Source organism: Nipponia nippon, unplaced genomic scaffold (assembly GCF_047370975.1).
Source record: "Nipponia nippon isolate SJK-2023a ecotype South Korea unplaced genomic scaffold, ASM4737097v1 scaffold_2, whole genome shotgun sequence".
NCBI classification, from domain to species: domain Eukaryota; kingdom Metazoa; phylum Chordata; class Aves; order Pelecaniformes; family Threskiornithidae; genus Nipponia; species Nipponia nippon.
This window is the reverse complement of record NW_028262336.1, coordinates 87,687,101-87,714,134: the sequence shown is the minus strand read 5'-3', so window position 1 is coordinate 87,714,134 and position 27,034 is coordinate 87,687,101. Positions and strand designations below refer to the sequence as shown.

The 27,034-nt window shown below is 35.2% G+C and overlaps 1 protein-coding gene across 1 annotated transcript in view; it reads right to left on the bottom strand.

Moving 5' to 3' along the window:
* Window positions 1-27,034, bottom strand: part of DACH1 (dachshund family transcription factor 1) — a 366,376-nt gene that overhangs the window by 202,560 nt on the left and 136,782 nt on the right. The window contains exon 3 of the mRNA XM_087758755.1: window positions 10,503-10,618. Within this exon, the coding sequence (XP_087614881.1) occupies window positions 10,503-10,618 (116 nt within the window). The remainder of the gene's footprint in view (window positions 1-10,502; window positions 10,619-27,034) is intronic.

Sequence of the window (27,034 nt, the reverse complement as noted above, 5' to 3'; positions counted from 1 at the left end):
ATACCACCTCATGTTTTGAATTCTGTATTTCCACTACAAGTGCCAGAAACAGTCTTTAAAATAAGTATAGTCTGCAGAAAACAACGCTATTCTGCTAACTTTCTACTCAATAAGGGCAACTGGATTTTTCAAGCCATATGTGTGGTCTTAGTGCCTGTGATGTCAGACATCATAATGAATATAGAGAAAAGGAAATTTAGTAGATGCATCTGCCTATTTACAACACTTCCTGAAACTTGTTTTACTTCCCCTACGTCAATCTAAGTCTCAGCCACCACCTAACGAAAAGGTAATGGTGACAAAATCTTACTTTTCAGTAAAACTTGTCAGTACACTGTCTGCCTATCAGCCATTGCTATGGATTTTGACGAGTTAGAACGACTCAGTGACATTATTAATTTTGGCTTGACTAGGTGCAGTTTTCTTTTCTCCAGATTACTCATTCCCAGCATGTTACTGTTTTCATAGTCAGAAACTAATACATCATTAATTGATGACCTCATCAAAGCAATGTAACAGCAATACCATGCTCCTCAATCTAAGATTTTTTTCTAAACGTCCATAGTAGTCACATCTCTAATACTAGTAGCAGTAACAGTTTATTCTTTGCTGACAGCTTGAACACAGTATCTCATTGCAATTAAGACTGGATTGAAAGGAGATGATTTAAGACTTCGTGGTACAACATTCAGAACTGGAAACATTTCAGAAAGACAAAATAAAGCCTCCTGTATATGCGCTGTTGAAAGAGGACAACACCTGAAAGCAATGATACAAATACTGTAACAATGTAGCTTTGTAACCTTTCAATAGTCACAAATGAATAGACAACAGCAAACACATGAACTTGTATTACATTAAATAAGTTGGTTATACCAACTCATAAAGGAGAACCCTCTCTCTTCCCTCCCCCTTTCTCTCTCTCTCCCCCAATCACACACACACAAAATTTTTTAGCCCCCTTCCTATCCTTTTCCATCCCACTCTGTTTGCCTTTCCAATTGCTGCCTCAGGCACACAGCAACCTACATAAGCTACCTATTTCTGCATCTTGAAGGAATAAAAGACGTCTTCTCACCTTAAGAAAGTAAAATGAGGTTTTCAAACTTAGCATTTTGAATGCATGGAAGCTCAGACCAACAGCTCGAGTTTTCATAAACCACAAGCTCTGGAGGCAGCCCCATGAGCAATAACTGACAGATCATTTTATATTTGCAATACAGTTCATCAGCATGTCTTTTTATGTGCTTAACTTCACATCACAATACAGTTCTGACATAAATACTCTCTGATTTCCAACAAAGAAGGAAAACATTAAGCGACTTGCAGACTATCTAGAATCATGTTTGTGCAACAATCTGGCCTTGGAATCCCGAGCCCGGGACTTGAACCAGAACAACCTTCCTGTTCAAAAACCTCATCCCCTTTAAGACTACTTTATGAGAGCTCTAATATACTGCATAGGACAACATTAGTAACAGCAATACAGTGCACTCTGAACAACTGATAGTGGATTCATTATAATTCTGATAGTATGTTATCCTGTCTTATAAAATTCATGCAGGCAATGTTACTAGAGCTGTAAGTCATAAGGATAACTCACAGTGACTGGTTGTCCTTGGAAAACTAACAAAGTTCATTTTGTGTTCAATAAGCTTCTTTCCTGAAAGGTTACATATGATGTGATAATTAGATGCTTGACCCTTCCAAGCTGCTACCAAACACAGATAGATAACTTAAAACAAATATTAATAAAATCAACTAATACATTACATAGTTCATTCTTTTTTGCTTGAGTTGGAGTCTTCTAAACCTGCCCAGATATAATAATGCTTGCTTGCATACTTTTCTTGATGATATCATTTACTTGAGTAACTTTGGAAGTTCACCTACATCTTATATCATATAACAAAAATACCTGTGCTACCTGACATCTTTTCTGGATATTCTCTTCATATTTAAGTCCTTGCATGAGATCTGGAAAACTCCACAGCACACATTGGTCTTAACCAGGAGACAATCACAATAAAAAATTGCATTTGACAACACCCACCAAAAAAACCAAACAAACCAGAAAACGAGTTAAATACATTAAGCTGCAGTTTCTTCCTGTACTCTAGAGAACCCCCAAATATATGATAATGAAATCACGGACCATAACTTTGGTATATATAAATTTGAAGTCTTCTTTTATTGAATGCGTTATGTAGAACTGGTAGCAGATCAAATATAAAATGAAGAGGAAAAAATCATTCACCCTTCATTGACCATGTCACGCAAGGACATAGGTAGTCTAATTCTATAGGAAAGGAGATAGGCATCTTGATAGCATCCAAGAACTTCATGTCACCATGATGACACAAAACCATAGTTAGCAATGTGATGATACTGAGTTTTGTACCAGACCTTGCTATGCTTTCTCTAACAAGTACCATCTTACTATATTGCTATAGCAATAAACATCATTCAGATAAGAGACCAGCAGCTCAGGTTCATTTCTAGTGGCAGCGTTTAATAAAACAATACTCCGTATTTGATGTTTAAAATTGTAATGCACTGTTTGCTCTGTAAAAGGTTAGTTTTGCACTAATTAGAAATGAAATTATTTCATATTGAATTATTTTGGCTAAACATTCTCATTATAAAGCAAGAGTTTGGTTGGAAAAATATCAGGTTTATTGTAAGAAAAACTGCAAACATAGGAGCATGATTATCTTGATTTTTTTTAACTGAAAGACTGCCTGAAATCTGAGCTACAAGATGATTTCAGCATTTCCCACAAGTGGCAAGCTTCCATTCTGAATAAATTAATTTTATGAAACAATCAGTGTACTCTGCAATATGTATCTTTTCAATAACTTTTTCATTTCAATTACAAATAATAGTATGTTGGAATTCAGAAAGCTATAGTAATCACTAGTAAACACTTCCATTACCAGGTCCAAATTCAGTCATCGATAACTTTGCCGCATACCTGTCTTTAAGAATAAGATTTTAATTGCTTTCTTTTTTATCATGAGTTTGGTGTTTTATTTTGTTTTGCTTGGCATCTTATTTGTTTCACAGGAAACGCTGATGCTAAAACACCTTCTTTTGGAAAATGGAGGGGGTTTTTAACCAAGATGTTTAATATACTTTTATGATTTGGAATAAGAAACTGGAATTTGGGTGAGGGTCATTTCTAAAGTCAGACACATATTTTTTTCTGATCACGTTAATTCTACCCTGACTTAGCAAAGCTGTATATATCTGAAAACGACCAAATATCATTAGAAGCTTTATTTATATCTTCTAATAGTTCATCTTCACAGAATATGATCCTTCAACTGGTACAGAAATACCACTCTTATGGGGAAATTCACAGACCAGTACCATTATACCCTTAGCCTTCAGAAGGCAAAATTATTCTGTGATCCAGGAAGAAACAAAAATTTCTCATCTTAGATTTTCCACTAAAAGTTAACAAATCTGTGCATATCACAATCTAATAATAAACGAGTAGTCATAAGATGCAAGTATAAGAGAGGACTCACTAGCTTGTAACTATGCTGTAAAATAACTTCACTTCTTCGTGAGTACCTTGAGCATGTTGAGGTACCTGACTATCCTCACTGCCTAAATATTTAATCCCAGAGTCTCTTTTGAAGCAAACCAACTTATTCCCTTTAAATCAAAAAAGCTGGGAGCATTTCTGGGAACAGTTCAGTCCAGGGACTCCTTTCAACAGGCAGTAGGTGAACCTGCATGAGGTTTGACCCTCTGACTTACAGTGTCTTCCAACAGTATCCTGTAGGCTTTGAATATATCTAGTGTTGTATGGTATAATACTGCAAAATGTACAAGCTCTTATCGATTAAAACGTCTTAATAAAAAAGGTTTTATTTCTGCAAGGAATTCTTGTTTTTAAAAAGATTTTATGAGCAAAAAAGCTATGTCTGTGTGCTTTATCTTAAGCAAAGATACATAAAGCCTTCTCATGCTCAGAAATGGCTAGGAAGAAAGTAGTTGTCAGAAGCAAACATGGTTAAATGGCTCCAGATTCAGAGACAGTTTATAATCTACCCGCTTGGAGATCTTCCATACATTGCCTATAATAAACCATGTAGTCACATCCTATTTTCTTACAAAGAGCTACTGATGTGACTGAATGTCCACAGGAGTCTGATCCTTTGGTTGCTGGGACCTCAAAGTAAATTCTTATATGGCAGTATTTTCTGCTCAAGTACGATAATAAATTTCACTTTAACACAACATTTAAAATGAAGGTTGAGGAGTAAAATATCAAAAGTCAGAAAAGAATGAAATTGCACATGCCTGAGATTATACAGCTAAGCACTCAAGTTCCCATTGTGTCATGTATTCTTACCCTAATAGTTGCTGAAACAATTATTTGATTTGGGGATTTTTATAAAATTTGTGGCTACATGGAAAATCAGCTTAATTATTAACTAGTGAATGTAAGGGACTCATTGGAACTTAAACTAGTGAGCTTCCAAAACTGGTTTTCAGTGATAAAGCCTCTTGTGATGAAAGTGGAAGACAGCTAGCCATTCAACAGGATGATGATATGACAAAATTATAACAGTGTTTTCAGAAGAGGACAGGTGGCCTGAATTACACCTTAATTATGATTTTAAAAACTATGAAATAATATATTTAGAGTTGAGTCAGTATATCTTCCCACTGATACATCACCTAGTGAACACGACAGAAGCTTTCACATTAATTATAATGACTACTCCTTAATGAACTGCAAAAATGTTTGTGTAATCTGATTCAGTTTCTTGAATTAGGTTACAGTTTATTACTCTGAAAGGTTTTTGTTGCTTATTTTTGCAATAAGTTAGTTCAGCCCCAAAAGATAAACAGCATATCATCCTATAATACCAATCAAAAGCAATGCTAACATTAAAAATGATTGAACACTAATAACCAAAACACAGTGTAAATATGGAATGCATTTTAAAAGAAGTAAGCAATAGCCACACAATTTTATTAATGTCTATCTTTTTAACCAACATATGATCACAAAACGTGTGCACTACATAAAATAAATAACTGAATAATAGATTTGCTTCTCAAAATTACTAAGTATGTAACTCAAACTTTTAATCTCTAGCCTCTGCAACACTCGTAGAAATCAACTCTACTCTCTTAGATAAGTTAAATACATTCTTAAGACCTTACAGGACTGAGTCTACCAGGAGAAAATACTTCCAACTATAGATTTTGTTTCTTGGCGATATCCAATAAGATGTGGATACAATAACAATGATAATTATATTTTAGCCATTCTTTCAGTTCTGCCTAATACAACATCAATAACTGTGAGCCAGAGAAAATGAAATTATTTAATTATGTGATTAATCTTTCTTTAAACACCAAATAATTCCATCTTCTGCTTTAGCAGTAACATTGCCACACTTTATCAACAGCTGCATCTGTGAACTCTGTCCTCCAAACTGAAATAATCTACACAAAACCTTTCAACTCTCTCCTTACTCTACCCCCCCCCCAAAATGCTTTGTGGCTCAGAGAGTTTTGTACGGGATGGAAGCTGGAATATACTTTTATTGATTCAGGCACACAGCAAGAGAGAAAATAAGGATAAGATTAGAAATTAAATCTTCAGATTATCACTTAAGCAAAGAAAAAACAGAATAGGAGTTTAATACAGGAAAGTAGTTATAATTTGCACACATGATGCATTTCAAGGGAAGCTTAATATCTTTACACCAGAAAAGAAGTCTGGTATCAGATGTGGAATAGGTGGACAGAAGTACCCATTGTAAAGCAAATCTGTTCAAAATAATAATGATAGCAACAATAATTACTGATATTAATTTAATGTAAAATTGACGTAATAAATTAAACATGTAAGGTGCTTTGAAATCACTTTTTTTAATTGAAAATGATATATTTGTATGTTTATATAGAGATATATAGATATATGAAGTAGCATTCTTATCATGCCCTGCAATACTGATTTCCAAAAGCACTTTATATTCACATTTTATCTTTGAGAGAAAGATGCAGTTCCTGAAATAAGTACAAGAGTTTTGTATTTACTCGTTTCATCACCTGTAGATTACAGGCTCAGGCCAAGCTGCAGAAGACATGTCAGGAGCTTTACAAAATAGTTTCAAAACCTAAAACACTTAAGAATAATTACCAAAAAAAAAAAATTTCAAAAGTAAGAGAATTGCTTTTCAAAGTTTGTATGAAAAATAATGGAAATATCATTTTATATGTTATATAGCAACTATAGAAATAAAAATAGAGAGCACAATGTATATCACACACTCAGGAATTACAGCACTGTTTTTCTGATTAATTACAATTAATTTCAACTTTAGACAACTTTTGAAGCCTTCTAAGCACATTAGCCAAGAAAAGATCCACAGTACACAGAGATATGTGGATCAAAGTTAACTATGATGAGCCATCTAGTTTTGGAAGGGCTTCAAGGCGTTATTCAGATAAGCCTGAAAAGTCAGTACACCTGTCTGAACCTATACCGAAGTCTTCTTTCTTCTGACTACGCTATTTGTAACATAGGCAGATTTTAATTCTCTGGACAATTCAAGAAGCTCTTCATTTCCTGTTACTACACATTTCTCATTTTGCCATACCTTCAAGGTCCTACATTTATTTTAATAAACATAAGACTATCTTTTGTCAGCTGACCAGTCTTTTCTAAAGTTGGGAAAATTCTGTAAGTTGACCCTAATGAAAGACAGTGGTTTGATCACCAATTGTGGGTAATATTTATGAATCTTCTGATAAAAATGGACAGAATATCACCCAACAGGTGATCACTGCTTCAATTTATGCTCCCTTAAAAAAATGTGGAATATTATTCCTTTTTTGCCTTTTATTTTCCTTCTCAGTATAATCCCTAAATCTCAGCTTAGTCCCCAAATAATTCTCTAAAGCGAATCCATTCTAAGTGATGATGCAACATTGTCTGCATGGGTTTTCAGATTGGACCAATAAGAGAATACATTTTCAAGGGATCCTTAACTTGGCCTCCTACAGAAATACACAATCATGACATTTCATGAGAAGTCCCAGCCTACAGTTTTGTACCAATATTATTTGCACACATAAACAACGCATGCAGAACCAGCCTCTTTAGAAACCAGGATTTCCACCTTCAAATGTGTATTTCTGTATTATGCAGCAGATTTCAGAAAAAGGAAAATTTTCACATAAAAATCATATGTTAAATCACAGCATTGTATATCCTAGATACACCTAATAATTTCAGATCTCTGTTACTTAAAGAGCATTAAATAGCACATAATTGTTTGTGTGATCACTTATACTCTTTTATAGGCAGGAAGGAAACTTAGTTATTATACTCAGATTATTAAATAAATCAGAAAGCTTAAAAAGAAGAATTTTTTACAAAAAAAGAGAGAGAAAGGCAGGGGGAAAGCACTTAACAACCTGATACTTTGGCTTTTTTCTGCTTAGAGCTGGATCCTAACAGGAAATTCAAACTTCATAAACTTTACAAACAAGGAGTCATCTCAGGGCCACAAAGATGATAAAGGGATTGGAGCACCTGACGTATGAAGAGAGGCTGAGAGAGCTTGGACTGTTCAACCTGGAAAAGGCTCAGGGCGGACCTTATCAATGTGTATGAACACCTGATGGGGGCAGGGGGAGTGAAGAAGATGGAGCCAGACTCTTCTCAGTGTTGCCCAATGGACACAAATTGAAATACAGGAAATTCCATTGAGAAGTAAGAAAAAAAATTTTTTTTGAGAGTAGTCAAACACTGGAATAGGTTGCAAAGAGATGTGGAGTCTCCATCCTTGAAGATACTCAAACCTCAACTGGACACAGCCCTGAACAACCTGCTCTCTGTCACCCTACATTGACCAGGGGAGGCTGGACTAGATGATCTCCAGCAGCGCCTGCCAACCTCAATTATTCCATGGTTCTATGAGTATACAGTGAAAATATGGAGGCAAATGTTCACAAGTGGCAAAAGTTTTCTAGTATCAACAAATGTGCACATAACAACTGCACCTACATCATCCATTGCAGTTATAGCAGTTCGTTCTTTGTAGGGCTCTTACAGTGGTTTTGGTACTTATTCACAATGTAGATGCACAAATGTTCATTGATTTGCACTCACAAGATAAGATTATAAACCTACTTTTATACTTGCCTGTCTGTAAAATGCTGGAATGACTGTCATGATGTTCCTTACCTTTGCTGAGCCATACTCCGTGGAACACTATACCTCAGAGCTTGCTGCTAACAGTGTTAGTATTTGCATTTTTTGTGCTGTTTGAGACTCAGCACCACCACAATAGGAAAAAATCATGTTCACCCTTTCTGTTGTGGTAAGCCATGTAATGTGAAACTAGTTCAAACTTAATAGCAATTTCATTTAAACCTTTCCTCTTTTGCAAGAGACTCACAAAGTATTACCATCCTAAAAGGATTTGATGAATGATAATCTTACATATGCCTATTTTCCTTAATTTTGAATTATTTTCTTCCTTTTTTTTAATCATCATTTTAAAAAGGTTTACATCTGGTTTTGTGGGCTGATATTCTAAGAAATTGGATCTGTGTTTTTAGTACCGTGTATTTTTATCATTAACTTGTTATGATCAGCTTTAAAGGACTAGAGAGGAATTGGATACTTTAGGCATGAGTTGTGGTTTTAAGCTGCTTTCTTAGAATAAAAAAATGCAATAAAAACCCCAGAAGATATTATATCAAGAGGTGATCTGCTCTTATATATTAACTGTAACACAAAACCCCAAATGATACTGTTGACAAGGGGTTTTTTCCTGTCTCCCTCTTTTCAGCTTGCTTATTTGTTTCTGACTTCTTTCATGTCATCTCCTTTCTACTTTTCACATGCATTTTTTTCTTTGATATTTTCCTGCCTTACTTCCCCCAAATAATTTCCCTTTGCTTCTGCAATTTTTGATCTCTCCCTCATAAACATGAATGCTTCTGCCCTATAAGAACTTTTGTTCTTTCCCCACATAGACCCTTTCTATTATTCTCACATTGCATTCACTCTGCAGCAACTCTATTTCCTTCACTAGATTTTATCCTGTAATTCTTACCATATAAAATATTTTAATCCCGATTCATTTTTTTTGCTGGTCACACCTGCCCAGACTACCACTGTAAGTCCTACTTGCCTGACACCCTCCCATGCTTGCCTGCACTCTTAGTCTCATCCCTCTTTCCCTCTGCTTACTTCATAACTCTCTCTTACCAACTTCAGCTGACTGACTTCTCTTCATTTTGTCACTCCTCTTGATCTTTTGAAAAAAAGCTGTAAAATCCTAAACAAAACATTTCTGGCTATGTGTCTATCTCACTATGTAAAGCAGCTCTCGAGTCCTAAGGCCAAGAGACGTGTCTCCACTTTTGTCCACAGAGCTAAACTCTCTTCATTTTCCTCCCTCCTCCAGATAAGACACTTGCATCCAAACTGCCAACAGTTTCTGGCATGTGGTATTTCCTGAACTGTGCTTTTTTTTGGAGAATGTTAGTCAGCTATGGCCAAAACCATGCCAAGGATCATGCTCATACTTAAACAGACATGTGATCATGGGCACATACTCAAACATCCACCCATCTATCCAGTCTCCAAGACCCATCAAACTTCCTCTCTATTTGGATCTGTCTAGTTTATTCTCTCTCCTTTGCCTTAGAGAAAATCAGTGCTAGAGACTGAGCTGTGTGAACAAGTCGGGTACAACTGGGGAAGATGTGGAAGCTCAGGTGAGCTTTGCTGAAGCAAGTGGGAGAATTTAACTCATCTGTAACATGATGAGAGAGAATGTGGCACCACCATCAACGGCTTGCACTGTTGGGTGCCTCCATATTCAGGTGGCTCTGTTCATCTCCTTCCTGCAACACAGCCTTTCTTAATTTAACTATGTCTAAGAGCAAGTCACTGCTAGGAGATGTTATAGTAACTTTCAAAAGAAAATAGTAGTTTGAGAAACAGATTGTTACAGGACTTTACATTAGTATAAGGCCTCAGGAGACGTATCAAAAATAGAATTTCAGGATGAAAAATTAAGAAAGACGTGTGTGCAGCATGGAGTTATTTTAACTCACTCAGTTTCTTCAGGCAACTATATTCATGATATTATCTAATCAAGCAAAGCAGCAAAAAATCAGAAGATATCTGATCTATTAAAAATGAATAGGGAGATTATTGTCTCATGATAGGTAATTCATGCTTGGAAAGGTTTTTTTGTTTATAAAGAAAAAGAACAGGGGAAAAAATTATAAAGGATTATTGTTTGTTCAGTTATTTGTATTTTAAAGTACTGAGCTGCCACAATTTCCATTACATACAATACATTTATGTAGCAATAATGTTACATTATGGAAACTCCTTTGTGATATTTGGACGCTGGTTTCCTAGACTGTTAGTTTATTAACAAGTGGATATAAGACATGAATTCAAACGATTGCCCATGTGAAGGTGTCTCTAGCAATCCTACCTGTTGGCGGGATGATTCCAGGAGACATTAGGCCTGGGACAGAATGTGGCATGATATGAGAATTCTCTGGGGAGGTGACACTTTGAGTCCTCTTAGGAGGCCTTCCAGGTCTAGAACTGAAACAAACAAACAAAAAAATTTTTACAATTAAGCTGTTGTCTTACACATCATTTCAAAGTTGTTTCAAGTGGTAACATGGACTGTAAATAAATTTGTTTCAAGGACGGTTGCTTTTGCAGTTAGATGTAATAGACTTCCATCACTAATTAGATTACATGCTGAATTCATTTTCCTCATTGAAGATCAGCCACTCTTGATGCATAATTCATAGCCTGCACCTCGTTACCTGCTTCTTCATATTAATATCTATACACAGTTTGAATTGCCTCGTTTGCATATGCTAAAGTTCTGCATGCAGCCTTCAGCACGAAAATTATGCACTAACTTGTAATAATTATTACAGTCAGCCTGCTATTGATTTATGAGACTTTTAAAAACCAAATATGTGTAGTACTTGTAATGAATGATATTTTAAGGTTCTTCAGGAAATTAAAAGGCAATGGCTGCCTAAGGAAATGTTCTGCTTGTTTGATTTAATACTACAGTTAGCTGGGAGGTGGAATGAAAGAGTGATTCAGACCTATAGCACATTTTTCGATGATATGTTTTATTACTTTGCACTGCTAGCCTGATATCTAGATGATAAATGACAATACATATCTAATGTGTGAAAAGGTCTTGCAATTTCTTTATTTTTTGTCATTTAAAAGATAAGTCAAGTTATCATTTAACCCTTATTCTATTTAAAGTGAAAATCTCACTAAGACACCTTACTTTAAATATACTAGTTTATGTCAGAAAGGACTCAGAATTATTTGTAAGATATTGTTTAGCAACTGCCATCATAGCAGCTTACCTCTGTCCACTATGGAAAAATAAAGGGCTTCAGGTTTAAGCACTCCTTGTCTGTTAAATGCTCACATACACAACTTTCCATCTCCTGGACTGTGTAAGTAGCATACAAATTAGATACGGATTACAATGAAAATACTTATTACCCACTTACATGCAAATATGTACCTGCTACACACAATGCATATCCAAAGGCTTGTATTCTTATGTACAGATCATAGCATAGTACTATTGCAATATCCTATAACGGCTTATTTAGAGGACATTGTGGAATAACTTCACAGAAGAAGGTGATGTGCAGTTCTAACACTGCAGTGTTAACCTATCCATTGCCAAACATTTGAGGTTCTTCATTTGTTTCAAAACAAGAAAGAAAAGAAAGGTGGCTATGAAAGGTTTTGCTCCTTAGGTCCTCACACTAACAAAACTCTCATCAAGGATAATGGCATTTTTAGCTATGCTGGGACTGCAGGAGGCAGATAAAATACCTCTGTTTTCTGTTCGTATTCATTCCCCTTGTGTTTGGAAATTCCCTTTTTTTTTTGCAACTTCTACAACCTACCTTTAATAAACCAAAAACAATCAAAGTACAGGGCATTTTCTTGGAGCTTAATGACTCAAGGCATTGAGTCATTAACCTTAACTGATCATTAATTCCCAACTTAATGTCCTGAGCTGAGGTCATTATTAAAATTATAAGCTTGATAATTTCTTTGATTGGTTTGGGATTTTTGATTTTCTTTAATACAAACAAAATCATCATATGTTCACAACTACAAGAAAAACAGTTGTAGAAAAAGAATATTGTCTTATTCCAGCTCACAGAACCAAATTAAGTGTCTTCTGTCTTTCTTTGAAATTTCCTTTGTGATTTACAATAAAAATAAACATACCATGAATACACATAAAAGTGATAAAAACACAATAGACAAAAATGATCTGATTTAAATGGAGTGTTTCTAATATATTCACCCACCAAAAAAATGCCACTATGTAAGAAAACTTTAACGGCTTAATTTAAATACCTATGATGATGCACTGTTCTCAAATCACCGCTGTGATATGAGTATGGAAGGGTCTGACAACAGCATAAAAAATGCAAGCAGGGTGCCATGGCATAATGCACAACCTACCAATGACTTCCAAGTCTTTAAAAAACAAGTTCGCTCCTGCAAAGATTCTCTTTGATGAATTGATGCTTACTACCAAATACAGCCATGGTGAAGTCTGAATGCTTCTGTCTTTGATTTTGAGGAATAAAACCACCCCTCTTCAAAGCCTAAGAGAAGACACCCATGGACCAAATCTGTAAATGAGGGTCAGCAGCAAATTATAGATGAGTGACATTGAAATATCCAAGGCAAAACTCTTCCTTTGGTCACCTTCTACAATCAAGTCAATTGTGCTACTCTATACCAAAGGGCTGTCACACTCAAAGCCGTAAATGAGCCCAGTAATTCAACTCTACCACATGATTTATCCCAAACTTTACCAAATAAGTGTTCTCATGAACTCCTAAACTCCCAATTCCAATCCAACTAACAACACCTAAACGAAATTTCTGAGAAATAAGCCTCTTTTATCCCGATACAATTTTTAAGTGACAAAGCGCTAACTCCAGTTTACTATAAAAAGGCATTTATCGATTTAAGAAATGTTTGTTCCTTATGACAAGGCAGAAAAACAAATATAAGAATTATTTCTTAAGGTCTGGAAGATCTAATTTAGAGTCACAGCAGACTATACAATACACAATTAAAATGAGTAAATCTCTGATTGGTTAAAATATGCACACACTGATTGTCCCCAATAACTGATTAAGTAACAATAATTGTCTTAATTTGTTATTTATATTATGTACTTATTTCATTAACCAAATTTCTAACTTGAAATACTACCGTTTTATAAGATCTGTTTTCAAACTATAACAATTGCACAAATTTTGTATGAATCATTACCAAAGTTGTGGAAAAAATGCTATGCAAAAATTACTTTAAAAAATAACTTTGATTCTATTTGAAAATTTGCATGTTGTTTTGTAGTTCATTACCATTTTTATAGCTATATGATAAACTCTTTAAAAAAAACATTAAAAGTAAAGCAAATGAGTTTAACTATCATAAACAGAATGATAAAAATAGCTTAATGAATCATTTTGTTGTTTTTTTCCTAAACTTCTGTATAGTAAAGACCTACTTATTTTTACATTAGGACAAGTTCACTTTCATTCAAGATAAGAAGCCTGCTTCAAAGTACTCACATTTATATTTTGTATCAAAATCAGTAGATTTGTCTTCAGTATGATTTGTTACGCAAAAGATATATTTAAACACCAGAGCAATGTAAGTTATTCTTCTAGCTGATGTCACTGAGATACAGAAATCATCATTTAGAAACTGTTGATAATACTCTTTTTACTCAAATTTAGATTTTATATATAAGCTTTTACAGAGATATAAAAGATATTGTAAGATTTTTGTCTTTTATCTGAATAAAATCATTGGAAGAACAACACTGGTTCTTCTGAAGACACACTTGACTTCTTAAGGTAATGCTAATTATTTCAATGGGTAAACTACTCAAAGCTGACCCATTTTGATTTTGAAGATGACTACAGTTTGGATTTTTTAGAGCTAAAATAAACAGGCCAAAGTGCCGAAACCCAAAAAGAGCCAACATAAGTCTTGTGAATACCTAAGGTCATAGTACAGAGACATCAAGGAGTCTTTTGGGACTCCACAAGAAGATGCTAGAAGAAACAGACCTACATCTGGAAGTCATAGCTGGTCTTCCTCTCTACTGTTTTATTCTTTGAAGATTAAATTAGAGAGCAGAAATTAGACAATTTCAACAAAGACTCAAGGAAGCCGCAATGATTAACTGTTTTAAAGAGCTGAGAAGTCAAAGGGAAGTTACCAGTTCCTTGTTTACCCATTAAAAAGGAGATGTAATAGAAACACTTTCCAGAACCACTGAAAATAAATACATCATTTTTGGTCAGATTTGTATTTCACCCCTTCAACTTTCACAAATACATCAATGAATACTATGGCTTAAGCATTTGCATCTTTGAAGGAAAGGGTATATATGTCTTCTGCACTGTGACTGGCATGAAAGGTACAAAACATGAGAAGCAATAGAGAGTATATTGTCCTAAAATACAGCAAGTTCTCTGAAGTAGTTCTTTTTTGGTCTTTTGACCAACATATATTAGTCTTACATCCTTCCTCTGTTACCAAAACTAGACAACAACAGATGGCTAAATTAAAGAATAAAAAATGGAAGAATCAGTGGTTATTATCAGCTAAAATGTTGTGCTTTGATTATACTTTTCAAGTTTTATACACTTCCGATTGTATTATCAAAGTATGAGCTTGCTCCTAGAAATCACTTTGATATAGTGCAAAACAATTAAAAGCAGACATAATCAGCAGAAGATCTGGTTCTGCACAATCACGTAGAAAGAGGTGAAGGGAGAATAGGTACAGGTTTATCTGCAGGCTTTAAAAGTAAGCAGACTTTTCATTCAGCTCTTTTCACTCTTTGCCAGAAGACAGCCATGGCTTTAAAATTTAAGGGTCTCATCCTTGAAAGCCTTAGACACGTAGACCTCACACTGATTTCTGTTAGAGAACAGAGCACCAAAGAAGATATTGGTTCCAAAACAGCTGAAACTCTTCATGAGTAGTATATACCTCTCAGAGTACGTTGCTAGTATTTTATAGATGACTGATTACACGATAAAACATATACTATAAAACGAAAAGGGTGTGCAACGCAGCTGAGAGAATGCTGTGATTTATCCTTCTGATGTCCTGACTTTGAGGAGTAATTGTGCAAAATTAACTCTAGACAAACGAAGTTTCACTCTTTAAAATTATTTTTATTCAATACGTGAAGTATCCCGAAGGAAAACAGCAACTCTGACCAGCTGTAAGAAGGCAAACTGCCTTTCTAGCCAAAACTAATTATTTTCAGGGCCGGTTTTCTACATTTACAGTTTTATTTTTAACCTTGTCTGTGAGCAAGTTTAGTGCACAGAAATACTGTCCTCATTTGAAACTGAGCAAACATGATGCAGTGAAGCTGCCATTGGCCAGGCAGTTTTATAATCAGTAATACTGGAGGGTAGCAGGGAGAGTTACACTCCGGAGGTGGTAGCCAGCAAATCTGTAACAAGCATTTGGTGTATTTATTTAATGTATTTTTTATGTTCTTAGAACTGCTTAGAACAGCTTTGAATATCAATATCAATTTTAGCTACATCAGCATTTATGCATCTCATTTAGGTACATATTGAAAATCTAGGCTTTATTTCTCAGTTGTTCTACCTCCCCTCAGTGCTTCAAAGCCCAGCACAGAATTTTTGACCTCAAAGGAGCTGGTTGAATGAAATTTAGGTGAAAGGAGGTAGTGGTAGAGAGCAATAAGGTCTCCCCTCAGCCTCTTTTTCTCCAGGCTAAACAACCCCAGCTCCCTCAGCCACTGCTTGTAAGACTTGCTCTCTAAACCCTTCACCAGCTTCATTGCCCTTCTTTGGATGCACACCAGCACCAAAATGTCTTTCTTGTAGTGAGAGGCCCAAAACTGAACACAGTATTCAATGTGTAGCCTCACCAGTGTCGAGTACAGGGGCATGATCACTTCCCTAGTCCTGCTGGCCACACTATTTCTGATACAAGCCAGGATGCTATTGGCCTTCTTGGCCACCTGGGCACACTGCTGGCTCATATTCAGCCTATTGACCTATTCAGCCTGTTGACCCTATTCAGTCTACTGACCAACACCCCCAGGTCCTTTTCTGCCGGGCAGCTCTGCAGCCACTCTTCCCCAAGCCTGTAGCATTGCATGGGGTTGTTGTGACCCGAGTACAGGACCCAGCACTTAGCCCTTTTGAACCTCATACAGTGTCAGAGCCTGAGGCTACTTGCTGGCTTAATGCAATACCCCCATGGTATATACGTGGCACTTCTGGGTTTGGGATAGCTTCCATGCTGCTCTCAGCGTCATATGTGCAGCCTTCACATTAACAAGACTTGAGCCAAGGGCGTGTCAATTCTGAAAAATAAGGTCTAGGAAGACTGACTAAACCTTTTGTGTAATTTAATTCCTTTGGTTGGAAAACGCTTGCCAAGGTAACCTTCGTAAATACTTCTAATGCACTGAACTAGCATTTTAAAGGCAAAAAAATGACAACGTACATCGATCTAAACCTTATACTTTACTGTTTTAAGTTTTCCCCTTCTACTCCCACTCAAGAACAAAGCAAAAGAATGCAATTCTAAGACTGGGCATATATCTCTTTTGGCAGTTAGTAAAACAAACATTAGAAGTCACACCATGTTCTTTTTACTTGCAGCAGTCGTATAAAACAATAAAACTCTCAGTGCAATTACCTTAAATTTATTTTTCTTCTCACAATTAAACAGAGAATGTTCTCACACAATAATTAGTGCTGAACTCACAATATATTAGCAGGAGTTACTGAGACAGCAAACAATGTTGATGATAAAAATAAATTTTAAAGACCTGTTCAAAAATCTTCACAAAGAAGTATATGAATGATCTTCAAAAGAATTAGATTGTGTTATGATAGTGAGTAGTGGAAAAAACATACTGATAAAATATTGCCGCATTTCAGTAACAGAACGCTTTACTGCTGTTTTTAAACCAAAATGGCCAAAAATGAATATTTGGTCAGAAATGCAGTACCAGTTTATTAGTGGTCCAAATAATTAAGCTAAATGGAAGAAAATATATTGCACTCCATATCCCATCCCAAAGCCATTTATCGGAGTAATACACGAGCACTGGTTAGTACTAGGATACTAAGCTTTGGGGGAGGGTTAGAGATGACCTTGTTGAATTATTTCTTTTCCTACAAGAGCAGTCATGTAAATATCATGCCATTTCCATCTTCCTCAGCCCAAATCACTTTGCTTTTCAGCGAGATCAGGAATATTCTTGACTCAAGAGTATAAGACACAAGGTACACAAGTACAAGAATATACAAAATATATATTACAGCAACACCTGTCAGCTCTTACCTGATGCTCAAAATCCCACTACAAACACAATGAAAGAATCTAAGAAAAAGATTCTCTTTCACTGACCATACTACTTGAATGTATGAATGACCCAAAGGGCAAGAAAGGAAATAAAACCAGTTAGAAATCTGAGCATTACTGGAGTAAATTACAGTACCAGATTTGAATACAGCTGTGATTGTATGTAAGTTTAAAATATTACTGAAATGTAACTGTTCTCTTAATGAAATTGAGATCTGTAAATCATCTATTGGAAAGTGGAAAAAAGATAAAAAATTAATCTAATTCTGTTGGGTGGCATAATTATGATGTCAGAAGTAAATTAAGCCAAAAAGTTCACTGCTTCATCTAATTAGCTGAAACACTAGATCTGCCTGAAAGTTCTTAAAACATTTAAGTATGTTGGCTCTCATGATTATGTAATAACTGTGAAACACAAGCCTCTGATGATGACAACCATACAAGCTAGAGTGGAAAATAAGTCTGAATGAACAATGGAATGCAATTATTAAACAGAACTCATGCATAAATTCGAACCATATTGATATATTTTTACTTGATATAAACATTGCTTCAGAAAGAGTACTCAGAATATTCAACAGAAGTACAAAAATCACAGCACTGGAGATCCTGAAGAAAGTCATTTAGGAATATTTGCAATAGCAACAAGAAAACCTTGCAAAATCATATTTATTTCCTCTATTTACACTGCTGTCTTTTCAGAATAATTCTTGCAACTACAAAAAAAATGTACAAAAAGCACTGATCTAAAGTGCATGCTTGCCACAAATGCTCTTTCTGTCAAGTTATAACAGATGCCTTTCCCATTTCACTCAACCTTACAGCATAAACCGCACCCACAATTTAAATATGCAAGCTAAATGATTCCTTCTAACAGTGTTATTCAGCCACATGAAACCCCAAACTATAACAGATGCAAAGCCTATTTTTTCCTCAACTGTTTTCATCTTTTCTTAGGCTTTTAATTCTAAAAACATCCCCTCAAAACAACATCTACTATGTATATTACAAAAATGTCAAGCATGGAGCTAATAGGCCAGAAAGGCAGGTTGAATCCGTAAATGACAATCTAAAAGAATTTTAAGCTTTCATTTTTTTTAAAAAAGTTTCTACTTCAAGTTACTGAGATGATTCCTAATGTGAAACAAGTGTAACTGATGTGGTTATGTCTGTTAGAGTCTGCAGATGGCCTGAAACAATGATTTAAATGTATGAACTTTAGTTGGAATGAACAGTCCTGCTTCAAGGCTTGTTTTCTAACCATCTGCATTCATCTCTGCATATAACTTGCACATGTAATTACAAATTTGTGAACATAAATCAGATAATTGCATGTACAAATAACCAATTAGACTCAAAGCAGAATTAGGCCATATAATAGCACACTCCTCTTTTGAACACATATATAACCCTACATATGTAATGTGAGTATCTTTGTTTAAGAAATTTTTGTTTAACTCATTTAGAAAAGTAACATCTGATTTGTCTTCCAGTAGGACATACTAGGCAGCAGCTGCCATTTTCATCTCCAAAAAAAAAGAAAAGAACAGAAACACAAGAAGAAAAAACACCTACATAATAAACAAGCCCACCATTGCTCAAAGGGTCACAGAGCTGGTGTTCATTACTGCCTGCATTAAACTAAAGATACATAAACATTTCAGTGCTGATTTAAGCTCAAGTAAGAAAGAGAAAAACATTGTACTATTCAAGGTAAGTGTTTTGCAAAAATACTCTGGTTCTCTTGGCAGTTTGTTAATTAATATGCTCTTCTTATTCGTAACAGTCGATAATGGAGTTCTATCATATAAGTGTATCCACTGTAATATCTCAATGCATTCATCACTTAATTGGCCACAATTCTTCACATGAAATGCTGAAACAAGTGAACTGTCACCTTTTTAATGAAGCTGCCTATATCTTAAACCCTTTGCCCTTTAAAAAACTATTTATTCTCAAAATGAAAAATTTTATTCTAGCTTCTGCCAGAGACTGTGGTTAATGTTCACTGCCCTTTATTCACCTTATTTTTAATTCTGAAAATGCACACTCATTAACTGTACACTTCCAAAGAATTGCTGGAACCACCTAAATAAAAGCTTAAAAGTTACTTTTATTCTACATTTGAGAGTAACAGTAGCAATATGAAATACTGAAAAGACTCTCCGTCTGTATAGCTATAACTGCACCGCTGATGTAGCACAGATTGATGGTAACAACGCAGTATCCACTAAAATCAAGAATTTAAACCTTAAATAAGGTGTTTTGTATTTGCATATATCTATAAACAGATCTATGAATGAATCTACTAGATGAGTACTGAGAAAATGACAGGTTTCTTTGAACAGATGATATCTAGGGTCAGAGTGAGATATTTATGTTGGGTAGCACTGTATAAGTAACACCGGTGAAAAGTCTCTACTCTCTGACTGAGTGCATTTCTATCTGATGCCAGCAAGCAAGTCCTAAACTAAAAGTTAATGAGTATGCACATCATTAGTTTCATGCCTGTCATTCAGACTTGAGAATGTTTGGGACAGAAACGAGCTATTACTATAGCAATGGGTTTGTGCAAGGCCCAGCACAATGCTCATCACTTAAACTCCATGTGGACCAAGAGATACAAGAGGGCTGGTTACCTTTGTAGGTACCCTTTAATTACTAAATCCTTGTGTGTACTCTAGTTGTACTTTACTTCCAAAACACAGCAAAATATGAATTTACAGGGCAAAAATAAATTATAGTATATTCCAGGTAAAATCCCTGATCTATGTATCCAGTTCCCCAAAATCTACTGTTTGTGAACCTGAGATCCCAGGCATGTTACAGTGTTCCAACCTTGTAAATCTAGATGTAGTCTTGCTTGGCCTTTATATTCTACTATGGAATACCATAAAATAAATTTGTATTGTATTTTCCTTGTGTAAGGTAAGGAACAGAAACAATCACCCAAATTCAACCTCCCATTTTCTTTGCAGAGCAGCATCTATAACCATATGAATAGTAGCACAGTTTTCCCTCCTGAGCAGCCAATCCAAGACTCTCAAGTCCTAAAAAAATTAAATTAAAAAAAATAGACAGTACTATAGGTTCAAGTGGAAATATCAAAGTGATCCAACCAAAGATACTTTTATTTGTTATCCTTTCAACAACTTAAAAGTCATTCATGCATTGCTATCAAGCTGCAGAGGATCAAATCTGGTGATATCGTAAAATATAACACCATAACCCTTTAGTTGGTGTTTGTAGATATGTTATTTGCAGGTCTGAAATACAGCCAGTGCTCAAAGCTGTCCCATAACTATCTTATGTAAAGTTTGCCCTATCAGCAATAACAGTCTGCTACTAATGTGTTATCCTAGGGAAACACTGAAAAGTTAATCAGTCATTTCTGTTAAGTAGTACAAGTAGTATGTTTTTAGATAACAGAGCTGGCAAATGTATCTACTTCTAGTAAGATTTTATTATTATTTATATTTCTGTGTAATTCTCATAATTCCAGTTGGGTGAAGCTTCATACAATACAGTTACATTGGAAGATATCAAACGATCTATTTTACAGAAAGACAGAAATCAATTACTGAGAAGTTTATTTTAATATGTAATTTAACATGCCTAACCATGGATCTCCTCTGTATTTACTCTGTGACTGGAAAACTTATACTTGCTTAGTCCCTTTACCTCCCATCTCCAAAGCCTATTATGAGAGAAAGATATAAGACTTTGAAATTAATTTAAATTACTGCTGCAATAGGTCTGAAAAAATCTAAGTGTGTTTCTCAAAAACATCTTACATTAGCCAAAATAAAGAACCCCTAAAATAGAAGACCAAATTTGTCGTGTGATTTTAATGGTTGCAAATGCATTCTCATTATTTTACGAACTTCGTATCTTCAGCAGCATGGGACACATCCAACAGAATTTCATATAAGAGAATTTCTTATAGGAGCACGACTTCCAAGATGGTCAAAATGGCACCATAGACTTGCAGCACGCTCTCCTGGGGCATACTATAGCTGGCCAGTATATACAACCATATGATGTTTGATTGGCATGCTCCATGCCTGGAACATCTCCATATATAACATGTACACAGAACTACCTTTTGGCTCTGTCCATATAGCTCGTAGCACAACAAGCTCAAATTCTGACTGAGCATTAAGATGATAATGAAATACAAATTAACCATAATAATTACAAACACATTTTCTTTCCATGCCCAGAGTCAAGTTAGGCAAGAGTTAAAGTAGGTGCCAATTCCCAATTATATTTTGACTCTTTATGTTTTCTACTTTTCTGAAAGCCTTAGCTTCAAAAACTGAGTACCTCAGTTTCTATTCTGTTTTCTCAGCAATAAAAATTTACTTTGCTATCACTCTGTCTTGCTCACATGCAGAAAATGCTCTGAAAATGTTATGTCACATGCAAGTTAAGGGCTTAGAAATGAAAAATCATCCAAAATCATCAAAGAAACTAATCCAAAAGTTTTTTCTCCTGAGTGTGTTCTGGCTGATGATCTCTGAATGTTAGATGTTGTAAACACTGGTCAAAGTGGCAGGGGTCAAACTAAGAGGGACATTTTCACCAATGCTAATGTTTTCCCCAAGATGTTATCTGTTTGCTTGAGACTTCATATTAGCTCTTGCAGTTTCAAGCTTCACTCCAGCACTAAAGATGATACCAAAGAAACACCTACTTGACCAAACAATATGCTTTCTATGCTGTGAATCAGTACTTCTGGCAGAACTGGGCAGGTTTCTGTGGTAATGGATCAAGTTCTTAGGAAAAAAAAAATCAGCAGAAGACTATTCCTTTTACAGAATAGGAATCAAATTAGACACAATCCTGTCCAGAAACACGCTTGGTTACGTGCTTGGCTGAAGGTCAGAGTGATGTCTTCAAGACTTTCTTGACTTGGATATCAGATATAATCTGTTTTAATAAAACTGAATAAAGTGGCAAAGTATAATATGTTTGTAATGATGTTTTTTCATTATACTGTCTTTTAAAAGAGATAAAAGTTTTACAGTTTTTAAGCAATATCTTCCTAATATAGAGGCTCAGACACACAAAAGCAGTCTGGCAAGCAGAACAGTAAAGCAGTCATCTGTTCCAATTTATCCATTTATTCAATGACTTAAGAAAAAAATAATGACAAGACATGCCTTGGACTCCTTGGCATAGGAGATTTAGTCCTCGCAAAAGCTTTCTCTCTCACGCAATAACTCTTTATGTGAGATATATGTGTGTTTGTATATATATATACACACACGCATACATACATGTATATATAGACCATATAGTGTAGCACACTCTCCACACACAGGAGTCTCTAGGCTGACATTCCCAAGGCAGTAGGTGTTGTGGTCCCAAAATGCCTTAAAGCAAAGGAGGAATCAACCTAGACTTCATCATCTTTAGTAAGTACTGATTGCCATTTTCTCTCCCACTGGGTTGTGAGACTACGCACCACTCAAGTGAGCTAGAGAAACGCATAGTATGTAAACGGGTCAACTCCAGCTTCTGTGACTCTTTCACCAAGTACTAAATGGTGAAAGATGTGTATCTCCAGTCTCCCCATCATGACAGAACTGTGATCTATAAGGTTGATCATTAGAATATCTACATACACAAATACATATACACGTGTGTGTGTCTGTGTCTGTGTCTGTGTGTGTCTGTGTAGTATGCATACATACAGACTGCAATCCCTGCATGTGATCAGCAGGGCACAGTAACATTAACACAATCATTTAAGAAAGAAAATGAGCACCATAGTCAACTGAAAAAACAGATGTCATTTCCTAATGGATATCAAACCTAGAAGTGTAGTCAAGGGTAAACAAAGGGTAATAGAGTTTACTTAGTACTCATTTGCACACTATAAACTTTCCTAACTCTCACATATGCCAAACAAACAAGTATTTTCCTTTTTTTTTTTTCTCTTTTCCACAACGTTATTATTAAGACTCAAATGTCAATTCAGTCAATAGCAATGGTATACTGAGATGACCCTTTTGAATGACCACAGACCTCTCTTGTAAACCTCTTTGGGTAGACAGACCCTAAGAGTACGTGCCTTGCACCACCGTCTTGGAAGATTAATGACACATACTAAGTCAACAATATTATCTGCATGTTCCCCAAAGATCTTAAATTAAAATACACATTCATCCTGGCCCAGCTTAGCATATGTGAAATTTGCTTTTCTTAATGAGATCACATTTAATAATAATAGAGGCAGGCAACTCTGGAAAATAACAAATATACACTCACCCCTGTAAGCTAGTTTCCGTAACTAACATTGTCTTGAATTCCATTATCTCTTTGACTTGTGTAACAGTCAGATCTACAAATAGCTTCACTTATCTAAAAAGTGGCTTATGGGAATTATACATAAAGGCCTTTATAAACAAAAACATATTGTTGAAGATTACGCTGTGTCACAACCTTCAGAGTTCAGTCAAATTTCATGCAAATCTTCCCATTACGAGAATGTTCGTGCAACCTTTTGCTTTACAGAATTTCCTCATTGGTACAGATGATAGCAAATTTTATTCTATATTACACCCATTACACGATTTACCTCTTTGAATGAAGTATTTGTTGCTGTAGAATTAGCTTTCTTCAACAGTTCACATGTAAAATACACTAATGCTGTGAAAAGGCATTTATCCTTTCTTTTTCTTATATATGTAATCAACACGTTTATCTTAAGATTTAAACCCTTTCATAATGGTACCTCACAAGTGGTTTACAACCTTGCCATAAATGTTGAACACATATGATGACATTTAAGATCACGCTTTTTCATGAAAATGTTTCTTTATTTTATAACCACAGTAAAAAGAAAATGCTTCAATGGACAGGTTATATTTTAAAGAAAAAGCAAACATACTTATTTCAACAGACTTACTGTCAGTTAATTAAAGTGAAAAATATGTAAACAAAAGTCAGTATTATACCAGCCGGTATGAAGTTTTAATTTTTCTATTGACCTAGTAACAAATTTAAATGCTAACAGTTTGGGAGATCAAATTAAATGAATACAAACATTTTGTTTAATGACATCAGCAGTCAATGCAGAACATCTGTGTTTTACTTTAAAAGTGATCAGAAAATACTCTTTTGTTTATATTACAGATTATCATGAGGTTTATATTTCTGTGTTCAATTTAAGAGGAAAAAAAGATCATACTACCTCCAGGGCCCAAGGAAGCAATATGTTACAAATGCAGGATTTCTCCTTTTTTTTCTGTTTTGTAACCATGGTAAAACAATAGAAATGAACTTTCCCTGAACCTTTCTCCTTTAATGGCCTGGGTCCATGTTGACCCAGCAATGCAAGCTGGAACCTGATACTATCAAACTGACTGCTGCTAAAGCAATCAGATTCAGCAGAAACTATACACAGTACATTATAATACTAATTTCAGCATCCCACAAAGCCAGCGCAAAGGCAAGCTATTAAAGTATTATATTCTATTGTTTAAAAGTGAGATTAATTCAATAGCTTAAATGCACCCAAAAACATTGAACTAAATGGCAGACTGTACAACTATATTGTTATTCTTTTATAATACTGTACCAAAGTGAAATCGCAGATAAGGCTCTCCCTTCCCCTCTCCCTTCAGAAAAAAGCACTACTGGATGAATTATTAGTAAACAGATGATTTGAGCCATTACAGGTTCATATGATCCTGCATTTGAATGAGGCATGTAATTAAATTATCAGGACTTTGTTCTAAATGCTTGAAAGAAGGAGAGCATGATAACCACATTTTTAAAAGGCAGAATAACAGAAGAAACTTTTTTTTCTTCTAGAGGACTACAGGCAACTAATGTATGAAGGCATAATTGATTAATTCCACTAATTAAGATATTTGTTATTCCTGCAATCGTAGCTTGATAAATAATGTATTAGATGTGGCACCATTTCCCATCAGTTCTGAAAAGACTGTGATGACGTTTCAAATTTATACTGTTATTTTTTGGAAGCTGAATAGCTCACTTCTAGACGTAAGTGTCCAGGCAAAAAGCAAGTAAAATATATTTTGAAGTTACGAAGAAGTCAATCTTTAAATAGTAAATGTTTCATTACAACATATTCTAGACATTTCACAAAATTTTTCATTTACAGGCATTGATTTTTTTAAAAAAAGTATTAAGGGGGAATATTAATTTAAACTGGCCTAAATTTTCCAGAAGTAAGTATTCAGCCAAAGTTAGTCTTTTATGACGTTTCTCTGGAGAGTGAGAGACATCCTCCAAGATCTATTCATCCTCTTCCCTTTTAAGTCATCTATGTTAAGATGACATAAATCACTTTTGGGATGTGTTTGTGGCTACAGTGGTTATATGGAGACCCTAGTCACCTAACTATTAGGCAGCTACAGTTCTCACCTTTAACACAGCTACCACAAGTCACTAACTTGTATAAAATAGTCCAAAATATAGACTACTTATCCAGAATGTGAAATACACAGACAGAAAGACTTTCTCAATCAAAGCAGAGGGATACAACTCTACTTTCTTAAAAAGAAAACTAATCAATCATCATCCTGTACGCAGGTCAGGATAATAATACTAAGACTGAAGAAGAGACTGAGAGATCCACTAAACTACAAAGACAGAAAAAAAAAAAAAGTAACATTAGTAAGACTATTCAGAATAAATGTAACATTAGTAAGACTATTCATCTGGGAGGAGGATTTCTGGCTGTGCTCTACCAATTTTGCTTAGTTTACGTTAAAACATTATTTACGCACAAATTAGCACTCAACTTTTTCTTCTTATAGATGAATGCCCTTATCATTATGACACAGACTTGTGCTCATTTTTTTCTCTTGTCCAAGGAATCTTTCATTTCCTTCCATGTGCCTGAATAGCTTCAACAGGGATTGAGACTGTCTTACCCCAAAGTTAAGTATAGCCTATTTGTGATACTAGTCTTCTTGCTGACCAACTTGTTCCATTTTCTCAGACAGACAACTTTACTGTAACCAGTGAGTCCCCCACATCCCACTTTGACCACTAAGCTGTTGCAATGGGAGAGCAGAGGGTCTCCACATCTACCTCATATTTCTTCTCTTTCTGTAACCATGTTTTTAAAGAAGGTGGTGACCGCTCCACTTAGGTTGCAGACACTCAGAACACGTGCTCTGATCATGTACCACATCCTTCACAATCATTAGTATAGGAACTTAATTTTTGGGGGGTTATAATCAAGTTGAGCGTGTGACCACTCTGAGCAGAAGAAAAAGGCAAGCTCTAGCAAAAAAGGGGGTTATATTCACTTAAAGTTGTTCAAGAACGAGAACCTGTTAAAGCTTAGGCTGGCTTGCAGCAGCAGCAGCAATCACATCACTGAAAACATTTAAGTCAAATTAGCCTTAAATTGTTGTGCTTCTCTACTCCACATGTGCCTAAGAATTTTCATCTAATAAAGTCACAATATACAGGGGCAATCCTGTCTTGCACAAGGTACAACATAAACTACCAAAATGAGACCCAAATTTAGTAGTTTATTACTGCAATGTAAATGTTACATAT